Source organism: Canis lupus, chromosome 32 (genome assembly GCF_048164855.1).
Source record: "Canis lupus baileyi chromosome 32, mCanLup2.hap1, whole genome shotgun sequence".
NCBI lineage: Eukaryota > Metazoa > Chordata > Mammalia > Carnivora > Canidae > Canis > Canis lupus.
Window position 1 is genome coordinate 13,194,079 of NC_132869.1, and position 14,588 is coordinate 13,208,666.

General features: G+C 36.4%; 1 protein-coding gene across 4 annotated transcripts in view; it reads right to left on the reverse strand.

Annotated features, from left to right (window-relative positions):
* Positions 1 to 14,588, reverse strand: part of TTBK2 (tau tubulin kinase 2) — a 174,096-nt gene that overhangs the window by 130,198 nt on the left and 29,310 nt on the right. For 3 of the 4 annotated variants that reach the window (XM_072808944.1, XM_072808946.1, XM_072808947.1), the window contains 2 exons: positions 7,864 to 7,999; positions 3,506 to 3,653 (listed from right to left, as the gene is read on the reverse strand). In XM_072808944.1, the coding sequence (XP_072665045.1) occupies positions 3,506 to 3,653; positions 7,864 to 7,932 (217 nt within the window). In that variant the 5' untranslated portion in view covers positions 7,933 to 7,999. Of the gene's footprint in view, positions 1 to 3,505; positions 3,654 to 7,863; positions 8,000 to 14,588 lie in introns of those variants that run through there. The other variant, XM_072808948.1, reaches the window with a different exon arrangement.

Here is a 14,588-nt window from a genome sequence, read left to right on the forward strand (position 1 = left end):
TTCTCTTATACCACCACTGCAAATAAAACTGTATTTATTTAAAAGACAAAAAAAGAACAGTGTGGTGAGATACAGCTCAAGAATTCATTAAAATCGAGACCTGAGGATAGACAGGCTATCACTATAAAAAATTTATTGAACATGGGAGGGCCGCCTGGGTGGCTCGGTAGTTGGGCATCTGCCTTCAGCTCGGGGTGTGATCCCCAGGTCCTGGGATCAAGTCCTACACTGGACTCCCTTCATGGAGCCCTTTGCCTATGTCTCTGGCTCTCTCTCTTCTTTGTCTCTCATGAGTAAATAAATAAAATCTTAAAAAAAAAAAAAAAGAAGATGGGAGAGAAGAAAGAAAAAAGAATATAACAGATTAGGGAGGCCATTATCATTTATCCCCTTTGCTCCAAGTTTGAAAGCAAATGAACTGAAAGACAAAGGTCAGAAGACAGTATAGTCCAAATGGAGACAAGGAAGAAGTACAAATAAATGGTTATATAGAGATAAATGTTAATAAAAAGAAAACTAGGGATACTTTAAATATTAACTAAGTGTAGAAGTATTACCTAACAGGTCTACAGATAGATGGTTTAGTTGTATTTTTATTTTCAAGACTTTATGTAGATTCGAGTTAATTCACATATAGTAGAGTATTAGTTTTGAGGTAGAATTTAGTGATTCATCAGTTGCATAGAACACCCATTGCTCAGTACATCAAGTACCCTCCTAAATGGATATCACCCAATTACCCCTTAACCCACCTGCCACCCCTGCAGCAACCCTCAATTTGTTCCCTGCAGGTAAGAGTCTCATATAGTTTGTTTGCTTTAGTAGTGACTGACACATTCAAACACATTTGTAAAAACCGAGTACAATTTAGGAGTCTACCTTGATTCAAAAGAGAATTGTACGATACTTCCAGAGTAGTTCAGAGAGCTGTGAAAAGAGAACAGTCTAATGTAGCAGCATAGGAGAGGTCATTTAGAAGAAAAGATAGGGTAAAATGCTAAGGCCTTCATACTTTAGGGCTGATGACAAAAGATCATACTAGTAATGAGAGTTATGCATGAGCTGAGGAAATCTAGGGTTAGCTAGTACAGGAAAGGCTGCAAGAAAACTGAGAAGTAAGGGAATCCAGGAAAAAACACTAAGAATTTTGAAAGGGGGAACTGATTTATTAAAAAGAGCAAAACTTAGGGTTCTGGCTAAATTCATTATAAAATATCCTTTTATCTTATAAAGAAATAATCTTTATATCATCTATCAAAAATTGAACATCAATTTAAAGATTTATTTGAGAGAGAGTACGCCCATGCACATGAGAGCTTGCATGTGCAGGAGGGAAGAGGGAGAGAGACAATTCTGAGATCACAACCTGAGTGGAAACCAAGAGTGCGATGCTTAACCAACTGCACCCCCCAGGACCCCTGAACATCTTTTTTTTTTTTTTCTAAAGGTTTTATTTATTTATTCATGAGAGACACACACAGAGAGGCAGAGACATTGGCAGAGGGAGAAGCAGGCTCCCCACAGGGAGCCTGATGTGGGACTCAATCCCAAGACTCCAGGATCATGCCCTGAGCCAAAGGCAGACGTTCAACCGCTGAGCCACCCAGGCGTCCCTGAACATCAGTTTAAAACCAATGATTCCTTTAAAGGGCTAGCCTCTGATTATGTATCTTCTCCTTACACACTTAGCCGTTTTATTGGGGGTCAGTAAGAAGTCATTATGCCAAAAGGAAGGTAAGCATAATTCAGGCCATATAAAGTCAGCCCCAGATTCTAAAGCACCCTCAACCAGAGTACATTGTGATGCATTAAATATGCAGGAGGCATAAGTTAGGAAGCCAAGAAAAGAGTCAAGGGCTGCCTCACTGAAATACAGACTATGGAATTAAAATAAAAACTCTTTTAAAAAACTTAAAAAGAAGAAATACAGACCAGAACATAAAAACCTATTTGTTTTTGGAAAGTGAAGAGTTCTGAGGACTAGGATGTGGTTATAAGCAGGTAGGAGAAACATTTTAGTTAACAGTATAAAAGATAAAATAGAAGGAAAAGAGAGACTTAGCTCCAAGGGTCTCCAATTCTTCCATTAAAAGGTACTAAAGTTATCTTCAAGCTTTATTCCATAGAGTCCTGGTTAAATTGTGGCCAAAATAGTCAAGAGAACCTACAGAAAGGACTACAGAGCTGTACCCTGCCTCACCTGGAAGCATCTCCTCAGGGCCAAGTAGAGAAAGTGAAGTGGCATGCTCCAGGCCACACTGATGCTAACATATCCTTTATGGGCTCATCTGAAAGTCAAACAGATTTCCTAGGATCTGTGCAACCCAGGAATTGGCAGCTCCAGCTGTACTGCCTTCCTAATTCCCCATGTTTTGGGAAACCTAAGTTGGGGCTAAGAATAACTATTAAAAAGATCTATAATTTCATGAGCATCAGGCTCTCTCTCAAATAAGCCAACTGGTAGAGAAACCTGGATAATGAGAAAGCTTAGGCAAAGGACAATGACTGCCAGAATACATTACCAGAATACATAATACACATTTCATCAACTTAACACAAACTAGTTTACTAGAATTCCAAATATCAGGAATTCACAAAGAGAGCACATTCATCCTAGAGACTACACAGCTATGAATTTGAAGGTTCTAGGGCACACAGTATTTTGTGCTTTTCTACTATTTCTACCAATTATAGTTATATCTATAATTTCAGCAAGTTCCTTTGCTCTATGTTAGTATTAAATTCTTTTAGATACTAATAAATGTCCCATGACAATATCAAATCTTCTAGAACTTAACAAGATCATTTAACGTGTTAATCACCCCACTTAATTTTGATTCAGATAAAATGTTTAAATATGAGTAATATCAGATTATATCATTAAACTGAAAATAAAAGGGTAAATAGAAAATAGCAATATATTCAGGGTTTTACATCACTGGGTTAAAGTCAGAAAAAATGTTTTTTATCCTTGTGATAAAAAATAGGAACCCAATTAGTAAAACATATCTCAAAAATGACAACAGGGCTAGAAAAAGTTATTCTATGAAACTGAAGTTAATGAAATCACGTAACAAATAGTATTATTTTTAATCCATCCTGCAGTGATTTGAAGGCAGCTTCCTTAACGTGATTAAAGCATATTTACCACGACCAACATGGGTAGAAACAACTCAGAGGTATTCATGTTCAGTGGTTTAAAAAAAGGGAGACAAATTTTCACCATAAGAGACTTACAAAAACACTTTCTAAAGCAGAATATTTCAGGTAATTCACTCTCTCATCCTTAATTACCATGAAAAGGAATTCCCACAGTCCAATTAGCCTAAGCAATTAATACTTCTACTACTACTAGCTAGTGATAAAATTTCCAAGAGAAAATGCTAAGCATTGTTTATACCGAGCTTACACCTGATTACTCAGTTAATCGTTATAGAATTTAATGAGGCTCAGAAAGATAACAATAAATTATAAACTGTCTGGTACATCATGCAAAATAGCTTACCTTGTAGTTTTTTCAATACAGCCACCTCCATTTTCAGAACTTGTTTTGGTTGTTGAGCTGATTCTACCTTCAGTGCAACATTTTCCCTGGTAAGCATGTCCAAGGCATCGTAAATTTCTCCAAAGCCCCCACCCCCAATCTTCCTCAACTGCACAGGAAATAAGAACACACACATATATAATTACTAGAACATTCTAATTGGAAACCAATTCATTTCTTATATTAAGAAAACTATGTGTAATTTTACTATCCCTATTTAAGGATAAAAGATTTCAATATTGTTAATTACACATATGCCAAGAGGAAAATAAATGCCTAGAAAGAGCATCAAAATCTTTTCCCACAGTTTTGTCTACAAAAGGTAATGAAATTATTTCAGCCACAAACAATTTTAAAATTTAGTCTACACCCGGCATCAAAAATGTCACAAAAAAAAACACAGTATCTGAATGTTTCACTTCCCGCAAATGACCAAGAATGAAATACGTTATTTTAACTCTAAAAGCAATCATTTGAAGACTTTTTAAACCATAAAATCTTTTCACCAATTGAAATCTTATCTGGAACCCAGCTGAGATGTGTATGTGGGGAGGTTGGAGGTGGGAGTGGGGCAACCAGAACCCAATTGTCTCACTACCATTTACCCTCCTCTTTGAGGCATCACGCCAGCTCCACAGAAAAGACAGAAAGCTCCTGTTCTAAGCTATCCCAGAGTTTGCTATATAACTATATACTCAATAATGTGCTCAAATGCTAACCTCTAATCATATAAAACACTTTCAACCAACACTTAATAGCCTTCCTGATAAAATGTGTCAGCTTAACTGGGGAATACCAGGATCTTTGTCTTAGTATTATAAGCAAGTTCTCAAGTGTTAGTGACAACAGAACCTAGAGCTATGAGCACCAAGGTGCTCATACTTATTGAAGTATATCTTCAAGTTAGACACAGCATGGAATTAGCCTTCTTCCATTTCCTGAAGGTCTTCTCTTTTCCATGTTATCAAACACCTAGGATATGATACGATGCAGGAAGTCATCAATGGAGGTACAGGGTCCTAAATCCTCACCACCCCAGAGGATTCATTTGAAGTTCTACTTCTTTCTACATTGGGTCTGTACTGATTACTGCCTCCAAGCTGATTTCTCTATCTTCTGAATTTCTATAGGAGTTATTTGTTTCATCATTTAATTAATCATTTTCCTAGGCTAACCACCTCAGATATCACTTGTATTATCACACTCTACTGGTTTTTTTTTTAACTTTCCACTATCAATGTCCTAGCCCCCTACAGTGAAACTAAGTTTCTTCAGAGAGCCAATCCTTTCTATTTTTTTGTTTCCACTTAGCAGGTGGCTAAGTGGTAACTACAGAATTATTGCTAAATAACTATTCAATGCTTTGTATATAAGAACCATAATCCTTTATTCCAGTTGGGTGATGGGAAGAGATACCATGAGGAACTCCAGTATTAGCTCAGGATTAAAAATAAAGCTCCAGAACTTCATTTATTTTTTGTCGGGCCCTGATTTTTACTTATGATTCTTAACATTTGTCCATTAAACAAAATCTAGCGTAACTTTAAAAACTCGTTAACAGTACAAAAGGGATATCTAATTATGGACTGTGGTGAAATGTTTTACCTTACAAAAAAAACCTTATCAAATGACAGAACCAAAAATCTACATCAAAGTAATAATTTTGCTCCTTGGTCTATTCCTGTCATTTCATCAATAGTGGAACATTAACATTTTGTATTGAGCTTGACAAAGCACTAAGATATCATAAATGTTTAAGATGCAAAGAGCTAGAGACAGTTTAGTATATTGGGGGGGTGTGCAGATTAGGGAAAGAATAGAGGCAAGACCTGTGGCAGACTTTCTTTCCCAAAGATGATCACAACAATATCATTCATCCCTTTTGCTCTTCCTCAGTGTAACCTTACCACTCACCCATCAAGACACAGAGTCCATTCCCCACCAGCTTAAATCTGGGTAGATCTTGCAACTGCTTTGTCCAACAGAACATGGCACAGTAATACTGCACCAGCCTTGAGAAGTCCTTTACCAGCCTTGTAGCTTCTGTTTTCTGTCTCTAAAAAGCCAGCTAACATGTAAAAAGTGTGACCATCCTGAGAAGCCACAGACCTGTAGAAAGGGTCCTAGCAAATAAGCTACAGGGATGAAGCAAGGTGGGTAAGGAAATGAAGGACCTCCAAGTCAACAAACAAGCCATTTGTGAGTGGATCCTCTAACCCACACAATCCTGCAAGTGCCACATGGTTAAGAGACAAGCCTCCCAGGCAAACTTTTCTCAGATTCCTAATCCACAAAATCATAAGCAAATTAAAAATTGTTTTAAGCCTCTAAGTTTTGAGGTAATTTGTTCATAATGGTAGATAAGCAAAACACCATCTGTAACAATGAGCATGTGATTTCTTACTAAAATTCCACTATGTCTCCCAAATTTGGAGGACATGTTCCATATATATATTCGTTCTAATTATCAGGACACAGCAATTATGCCAGGCGTAGCTTCATTTGTCACCTTTTGAGATGTCTACTGAAAACAGCCAAACTTTATCACAGCACTTAATACAAAGCACTCACCAAAGCAACACTCATTCCTGACTTACATAAAAGATTACTAATTGCTGGAATTTCTCTGTACTAATCCAATATGACAACATGGTTCTTTTCTTGTATTTACCAAGTAAATTTTCAAAGAACTACTGATTTGCCTACTTGGTAAAATCCTGTATCCCAGACACAACATTTGTATTCTAAAGGAAGAATCTTCTTTTTTCAATCTGTAATAGATTACAGAAACCACAAAATAACTTTGCTAAACTTTCTAATGGAATAAAACTTTGACTAATAAAAGAATGGGTAGCAATAAAATATATATTTACATCTAAGACAAACATTGGTCCTTTAAGAGCAGGAAAGACAGAAGATTCCAAATCTAGGGCAAGTCTTCAGAAGACTATTAGGATCATGTTGAAAAGACTCAAGAGACAACGTGAAGGGTGTTCCCCAGTCAAATGAAACAATCTGGGGATCAATAAGGATAATAACTACAACTGAATGAAAGACATGAAATATGTTTAAATCCATGAATTCTTAATTGTGTATATTTTAAAATATCATTGGTCACTTTCAGAAAATGCTAGGGAGCCAATTCATTATTCTGAAAACTGGTAAATTAAGAAAAAGAATTAAGTATTTATTCTGTTTTCCTAATCAAAATGATCTCAGGGTAATCAAATAGCTGATGACAGGAAATTTTTCTTTGTAGATGTACTTCAACTAAAATGATGAAGGAATGACAGAATGTCACAATCTGCAATTAATAGACCGAGAAAATGATGATTAATAGTGCTAAAATGTTAATGGGCAACAAGACACACAATGTCTTAATGGGCAATAAGACATTATGTGCCTCCTACTGACAGTTCACGATAATGCCTTTATGAAAATAATGCCATCTCAATAAACAAACCTGAACTCAGATTTAATCAAGCCTCAATAAATAGTAATTTACATAAAATACATGAAACAAAGAAACACATTAATACCATATACAAGAATTCAGAAAAATCCAAACTATGGTAAGTAAACTGTACAGGCAAATGACCTACTTTTTTCAATTAAAAAAAACTGTAAAGAAAAAAAGAAAGATGAAAGAAATCTAGAAATTAAAAGAAACTTATGTAATGTCAACCAACTGCAATACCCAGGCTTTATTTGGATTTGATTCAAATCATTAAAAATAATTTACAACAGGAGAAATGTGAAAGTTGAAAGGATACTTAATGATATTTAAAATCTTTTTCTTTTTTAGGTACAATAATATTATGATTACATTTTTAAAAGAATTTTTATCCTTTAGAGATATATAACTGAAGCACATACAGAAGATATGATTTGCTTCAAATATTCTGGGAGGGAGGTTAAAGAGATAAAATAAGGTGCCTATAAAATAACTATTTAAGCTGGACATGAGTATAAAAGGTTCATTAAATCAGTCTCCCTATTTTATGTATGCTTACAATTTTCCTTAATAAAAAGTTCAAAATTTTAAAACAGAGAAGCTCATTGTACTGTGTTTTTAATTTGTCTTTCCCTAAGTACAGTTTTATCTACCTTACTCAATATTAGCTATTAGAGGTTAGAAAAATTTACTACTACATAAATCAAGAATTATGGTATAAACAGAATTTAATCACAGGAAAATAAATGAAAACATGCTTTAGGCATGTAAGTAATGTATGTATTATTTTCTATGGAAATGCTAGTTTTATCAAGATTCCAAAAATTACCCCGATATGTTCTCTGTCTCTAAGATGTGTACCTACCACTTTCCATCTTTCTTTGACCAGGATTCCAACACTGAGAATATCCGGCTGCTCTCCTCCTCCACTCATTGCAATTCACTGATGTGATAAAACGGCTACACAGGCATCCACCTCCCAAGGATGGTTTCCATTTAACCTAAAGCAAAAAACAAAACAAACAAACAAACAAAAAAAAAACCACCAGCAGCATATCAGGGCTAAATAAGCAATACAAACATACTAGGACCAGGTAGCACTACTAATTCTATACATTAATTAGGTTGTTTTGTTGGGAAGGGGGTAAAAACCCCACAAAACTCACTTTCACTCACTTTTCTGTTTAGTACATATTAAAAATTCAAAAAGTACTTACTTTTCCATTACAGATGCCCGTGAAGTAGTTAAACATTACAAAGACACTGGGTTACAACACATATAATTTCAATCACTGTGATTGCTAGACCATAGAGCAAGCATGCTGTCAATGGCAATTGATCAAGACAGACCACTGTCCTAACTACAACATACTGCTTAAGAAAAAGACATGGTACCTAATTTATTTACAACAGCTTACAGTTTAATAGGTTGTAACTTAGAGCTTAACATCATTTAGAGCTAATAAAATTTTAATGTAACTTAATGTACATAACGCATTCAAAGTGCATAGAAAATAAACATAAGCCTTAGAAAAGGGCAGCTGATCAATTCCAATACAATATTTTAATAAAAATAAGATAGTAATATGAACAGCATATCTATAAAAAATGAAAATACAGCAGAAAAATCTGGCCTAAAGGAGATGAAAACTGTAACTTTATGTTACAGAACAAACTGAAAGAAACTTTTTAAAAAATTTTAAAAGAACATAAATTGTAATTAGAAAAGCCCTTAAAAGAGAAAGCTAGACAACAGGAAAACAAAAAAAAGGAATCTGAGCTGACTCAGAAAAGGATCAGAAATGAAAACTCAACTAGAAGAGAGAGACATGAGAGAAGACACCATACAAATAAGGGAGGAAAAAAAGAAAATAAAAATAAATTTTAAGAAATGTAAAAGTGATTAAATAAAAGGCAAAGTAAATACAAAACAGATATTATAAGAGGCCCTATGCTATGAAATAGAACAAAGACTAGCCACTATAATTCAAAATATTTTTGGAAATTTTTTAAAAGGCTAAATCTGCATATTAAAATAGTATACCACATACTTGGAAAAACAACTCAGAAGATCAACATCAACACACAGTCTCAAAAAAACAAAAACAAAAACCACACAGTCTCATAAAACTACTGGGTTTTAAGGGGAAAAAAATTTCATTGGCATCTGTGCAGATAGTCCAAATTACTTATAAGGGAAAGAAAAAAGACAGTGGCACTGACCAACAACAGACACTGGCACAAACTTTTTACACCAGCAGACAATGAAATTATATATTTAAATACCCAAGGAAATAAAATGTAAGCCAAGGATGTTCTACACAGTCAAATCGACTTTCAAGGCTAAAGGAAACAAATGGTTATGAAACAACTCTAACGCTGTTCCCAAGAAATGCCCCCAGGAATAAACTACATAACAGGTATCAGACAATCAAGAAATTATGATAGAAGATCCGGCATGAGGACGGCCTGAAAAGGCCTAAAAGCAATAATAACCCAGTAGCAATGAATACCCTTCCCTTCAGATTGTGGACTTTAAACATCATCCCCCATTAAAAGAAATTAGGGCTCCTTGGAGAAATGGCTTATTCCAGGTCTGACACAGGAAATTGTACACAAAGAACTTGGGACATCTTGTCAAATCAGAAAGCAAAATGTTAACAATACTACTATAGGCAACTCAAAAGGAAACCAGAGACAGGTAAAAGGATTCTCATTTGACAAATTTCTCATTTGAGCATACACAAGAATGGTGACTGCAGTGATTGGAAAATATCAAAAATATAAACACCTATGAGTTCATAATGACATTCAAAAAAAATTCCTTTTTAGTCAACCTTTGGAGGTTGGTAAGGTAGAGCTCATTATTTTGAACACTGATAAAGAAACAAAGAATCATGGATTTATCACACCTTTCTGGTAGGAACAGTATTCTGGGGAAATCAAGGAGATGATTTTTTTCCTCAGAGAATAATCATAGCTATTAAATGTTAGAAGAATTGATAGAATTAGAAAATCACTATTTGAGGCACCTGGGTGGCTCAGTGGTTGAGCATCTGCCTTCAGCTCAGGGTGTGATCCTGGAGACCCAGGATCGAGTCCTGCATCAGGGTCCCCACAAGGAGCCTGCTTCTCCCTCTGCCTATGTCTCTGCCTCTCTCTGTGTGTCACTCATGAATAAATAAATAAAATCTTAAAAAAAAAAAAAAAAAGGAAGGAACGAAGAAACAAAGGAAAATCACTATTTCCCAGGGCGCCTAGGTGGCTCAGCTGGTTAAGTGACCAAGTCTTGATTTCAGTTCAGGTCATGATCTCAGGGTCGTGTGTGAGATCTGGCCCCAAGATGGTCTCCATGCAGGGCATGCAGCCTGCTTGAGATTCTCTCTCTCCCTCTGTTCCACCCTATCTGCCCCTTTAAAAAAGGAAAGAAAAGAAAGAAAAGAAAGAAAAGAAAGAAAGAAAGGAAGAAAGGAAGAAAGGAAGAAAGGAAGAAAGAAAGAAAGAAAGAAAGAAAGAAAGAAAGAAAGAAAGAAAGAAAGAAAGAGAGAAAAGAAGTCTTGCCTGTGAAGCAGAGATTATAACTGGGTAGCTTGAAGAGGACACACTGTATTTTACTGTGTGAAAAATACTCTCTTTGAACAGAGAATTGCTATTTGAAATGCTGCTTTGAATATTATTAGGCACATACATACAAGGTGGTATATACATACAATGGAATATTATTTAGCCTTTAAAAAGGAAATCCTGACATGCTACAACATGAATGACCTTGAGAACATTATGCTGAGTGAAATAAGCTGTTCACTAAAGGGCAAATACTCCATGAGTCTACTTATATGAAGTATTTAGAGTAGTCAAGATGATGGAAACAAAAAGGAGAATGGCAGTTACTAGGGGCAAGAAGGGAGGGAAAAGCAGGGAGCTGATGTTCAATGGGAACAGAATTTCAGTTTTGCAAGATGAAAGAGTTCTGGATATCTCTTTTACAACAATGTGAATATACTTAACACTAGTGATCTGTACACTTAAAAATGATTAAGATGGCAAACATTATATTATGTGTTCTTCACCACAGGAAAGAAGGAAGGAGAAAAAAGGGAAGGGAAAGGGGGGAAGGGGGGAAAGGGGGGGAAAGGAGGGAAAGGGGGGAAAGGGGGGAAAGGAGGGAAAGGGGGGAAAGGGAAGGGAAGGGAAGGGAAGGGAAGGGAAGGGAAGGGAAGGGAAGGGAAGGGAAGGGAAGGGAAGGGAAGGGAAGGGAAGGGAAGGGAAGGGAAGGGAAGGGAAGGGAAGGGAAGGGAAGGGAAGGGAAGGGAAGGGAAGGGAAGGGAAGGGAAGGGAAGGGAAGGGAAGGGAAGGGAAGGGAAGGGAAGGGAAGGGAAGGGAAGGGAAGGGAAGGGAAGGGAAGGGAAGGGAAGGGAAGGGAAGGGAAGGGAAGGGAAGGGAAGGGAAGGGAAGGGAAGGGAAGGGAAGGGAAGGGAAGGGAAGGGAAGGGAAGGGAAGGGAAGGGAAGGGAAGGGAAGGGAAGGGAAGGGAAGGGAAGGGAAGGGAAGGGAAGGGAAGGGAAGGGAAGGGAAGGGAAGGGAAGGGAAGGGAAGGGAAGGGAAGGGAAGGGAAGGGAAGGGAAGGGAAGGAAGTATGGGTCCATGGTGGGGAAACTAACATTCAGCATGATAATATACATCTAAACTCTAAAACAGCAATTACACTCCAAGGAATCTATACCCAACACATCATGACGAAAAATGTGTAATGGCTTTTTCACAAGGTTTTTCACTAAAACACTACTTACAATCACAAGACTAGGAAACTAACAGTCCATTAATAGATTAGGTGAATATAAAATGGCCCATCTATGTAATGGAGTACTAGTTCAGGAATAAGAGATACTGTTACAGTGATTTTCAGATACACTTTTTTTTTAAAATAATTAGAATTTATTTATTTATTAAGATTTTATCTATTTATTCATGAAAGACACAGAGAGAGAGGCAGAGAGGGAGGCAGAGAGGCTCCCCTCAGGAAGCCTGATGTGAGACCAGGACCCCAGAATCACAACCTGAGCTGAAGGAACCTGAGCTGAAGGGGACACCCCACCACTGAGCCACCCAGGCATCCCTTCAGGGTATACTGTTAAGTGAAAAAGAGCAAGATGTATTAAAGTGTTTACAACATGCTAACTTTTGTGTAAAAGAAAGGTCAATGTTAAATTAACTTATTTCCTTTTATTTAAAAAAAAAAAAAAAGAAAAGCCAAAACTTGATGAAAATTATTCTCTATAGTAGAGATCAGTGTGTTTTGTTGGTAAAGGGCCAGATAGTAAATATTGCAGGTTTTTCAAGCCAAATAATCTTTGTCATAGCTATTCAACTCTGCCGTTACAACACAAAAGAAGCTATAGATGATATGTAAACAAATGAGTATGGTGGTGACAAAATATTATTTACAAAAAGAGCTAGGTAGCCAAATCTGGCCTGCAAACTGTTGTTTGCCAACTTTTTCTCAAAAGAAAGGAGAAAATAGGACAGAAGGGATAAGACTTCTGTGAATCTGTTTTGTAATATAGTTTTGCTTTTTAACAAAATCACCGGGGCACCTGGGTGGCTCAGTCTGTTAAATGCCTAACTAACTCTTATTTTGTCTCAGATTATAATCTCAGGGCCGTGAGATGAAGCCCCACATTGGGCTCTGTGCTGAGCATGGAGCCTGCTTTAAGATTCTCTCTAACCTTTTCCTTCTGCCCCTCAGGTTCTCTCTAACCTTTTCCTTCTGCCCCTCTCCCTGCCACCATCACCCTCCCTTGACACCATACTCGTGCATACACTCTCTCTTTAAAATAAATAAATAAATAATAAATAAATAAATCTTTTAAAAACAAATAAAGATAAAATCATTGTTTTACATGGAAAAAATAATTCTTATATTCTCAATTCAAGAAAAGACCATTCCAACAGTAATCATCAGAGCCGGCTTTAAACTCATCCCAGTCTATCAGTAATAGCTACAAATGAGTGACCACACTTCAGAAAGTCAACCCATCAGTAGTAACAGTGACACTCCATAATCACATCTGCATAACAAAGTTCAATCACTTCCTAAACACTCTCACTTTACCAACCCCTGAACTTGAAGCCACAGCTCTCCCTTGCACAGAGAGAAATAAATTTAGTATTCAGTTCAAATAGTGAGTGAAGGCCTCTTCCTTCAAGACAATTAAAAGACAAAATTAAATCTAAAAAGGAAAAAAAGTGCCAAATACCAAAAATGGGGTGGAGGGCAACCACTAAATATTTAAAACAAACTGAAACCAGTAACCCACTGCATACCAAGTTTGTGGCATAATTACTCAGAAAATAATACAAGTGGCTTTGAAATACAGTATTTTAATTGTACATTCCTAGTGGGACATATCTAAAGGAATAAAAGAACCACAAAGAAATGTTAAAACTGCAATTTAGTAGTGGTGCACCAGGGTGACTCAGTCAGTTAAGTGACTGTCTCTTGGTTTCAACGCAGGTCATGATTTTATTGGTTGTGAGATTGAGCTGCACATCAGACTCTACATTCAGCTCCGAGTCTGCTTAAGATTTTCTCCCTCTGTCCCTTCCCCCCTCACGCATGCACAAAAGTGCGCTCGCTCTCTCTCTCTCTCTCTCTCTCTCTCGCAAATAAATCTTTTTTTAAAAAAACTGCATTTAGTAGTTACACTGTTAGAAGTAATATCAATTGTTATTTTTAAACTATTATAGGTATACTACAGGACACAGCAAATAAGTGATTACATTAAGCCACCAGGTATCAACATTTTCAGCATCAAGAAATATAAATATAAAAGTCAAAGATGTAAAATTTCTGAAATCTTACAATGAACAAAATATGAGAAAAAAAAGTCATGACCTTTATTTAAATGTGTACTTCACAACTAACCATTGGGAAGTCCTAGAAGCAATGCAGGGCTTAGCACTAGCATTAAGCATCCCTCAATATCCAGGTTGAGGTTACCAAATACCATTTCCTTCAAAAAAAGGGGGGGGAGGGGTAGTGAAAGCTCCTTGGACAAATGACTAGATCTAAAACTAGGGCAGGATATATATAAAAGATATACCTAGAAGCTGGTATGAAAAGTTGGGTTGACTTAGAACTTAATAATAGATGGATGAGACTAGTAAAACTTAGACTCACTGCTCAATATTATCATCTCTAAAAGAGCTGACATTAAACAGCATACCACCTACTTTGAAAACTGAATCAAGGTTCAGACCTACTCCCCAGGTCTCAAACTGGCTACTCAGTGGTACACATTTGGGACAGATATGAATATAATTTCAAAGGTTTTGAAAACTGAACTAATATTAAAACCAAAATACATGGAAGGTAGTCAGAACTTGCAACCTGAAGATAACTGCATAGCTAAAAATTTAAAATATCAACATTCTTCACAGAATTTTTTAAAAACTTAAGTATCATAAGTTTTTAAATGTTGAGGATTCAAGCCAAAATTATCAAACATAAAAAGAACCAGGAAAATCCCAAATTACATGTGAAAGGAAAATCAACAGATGCAAATAATAAGATGACACAGATTTAAGACCC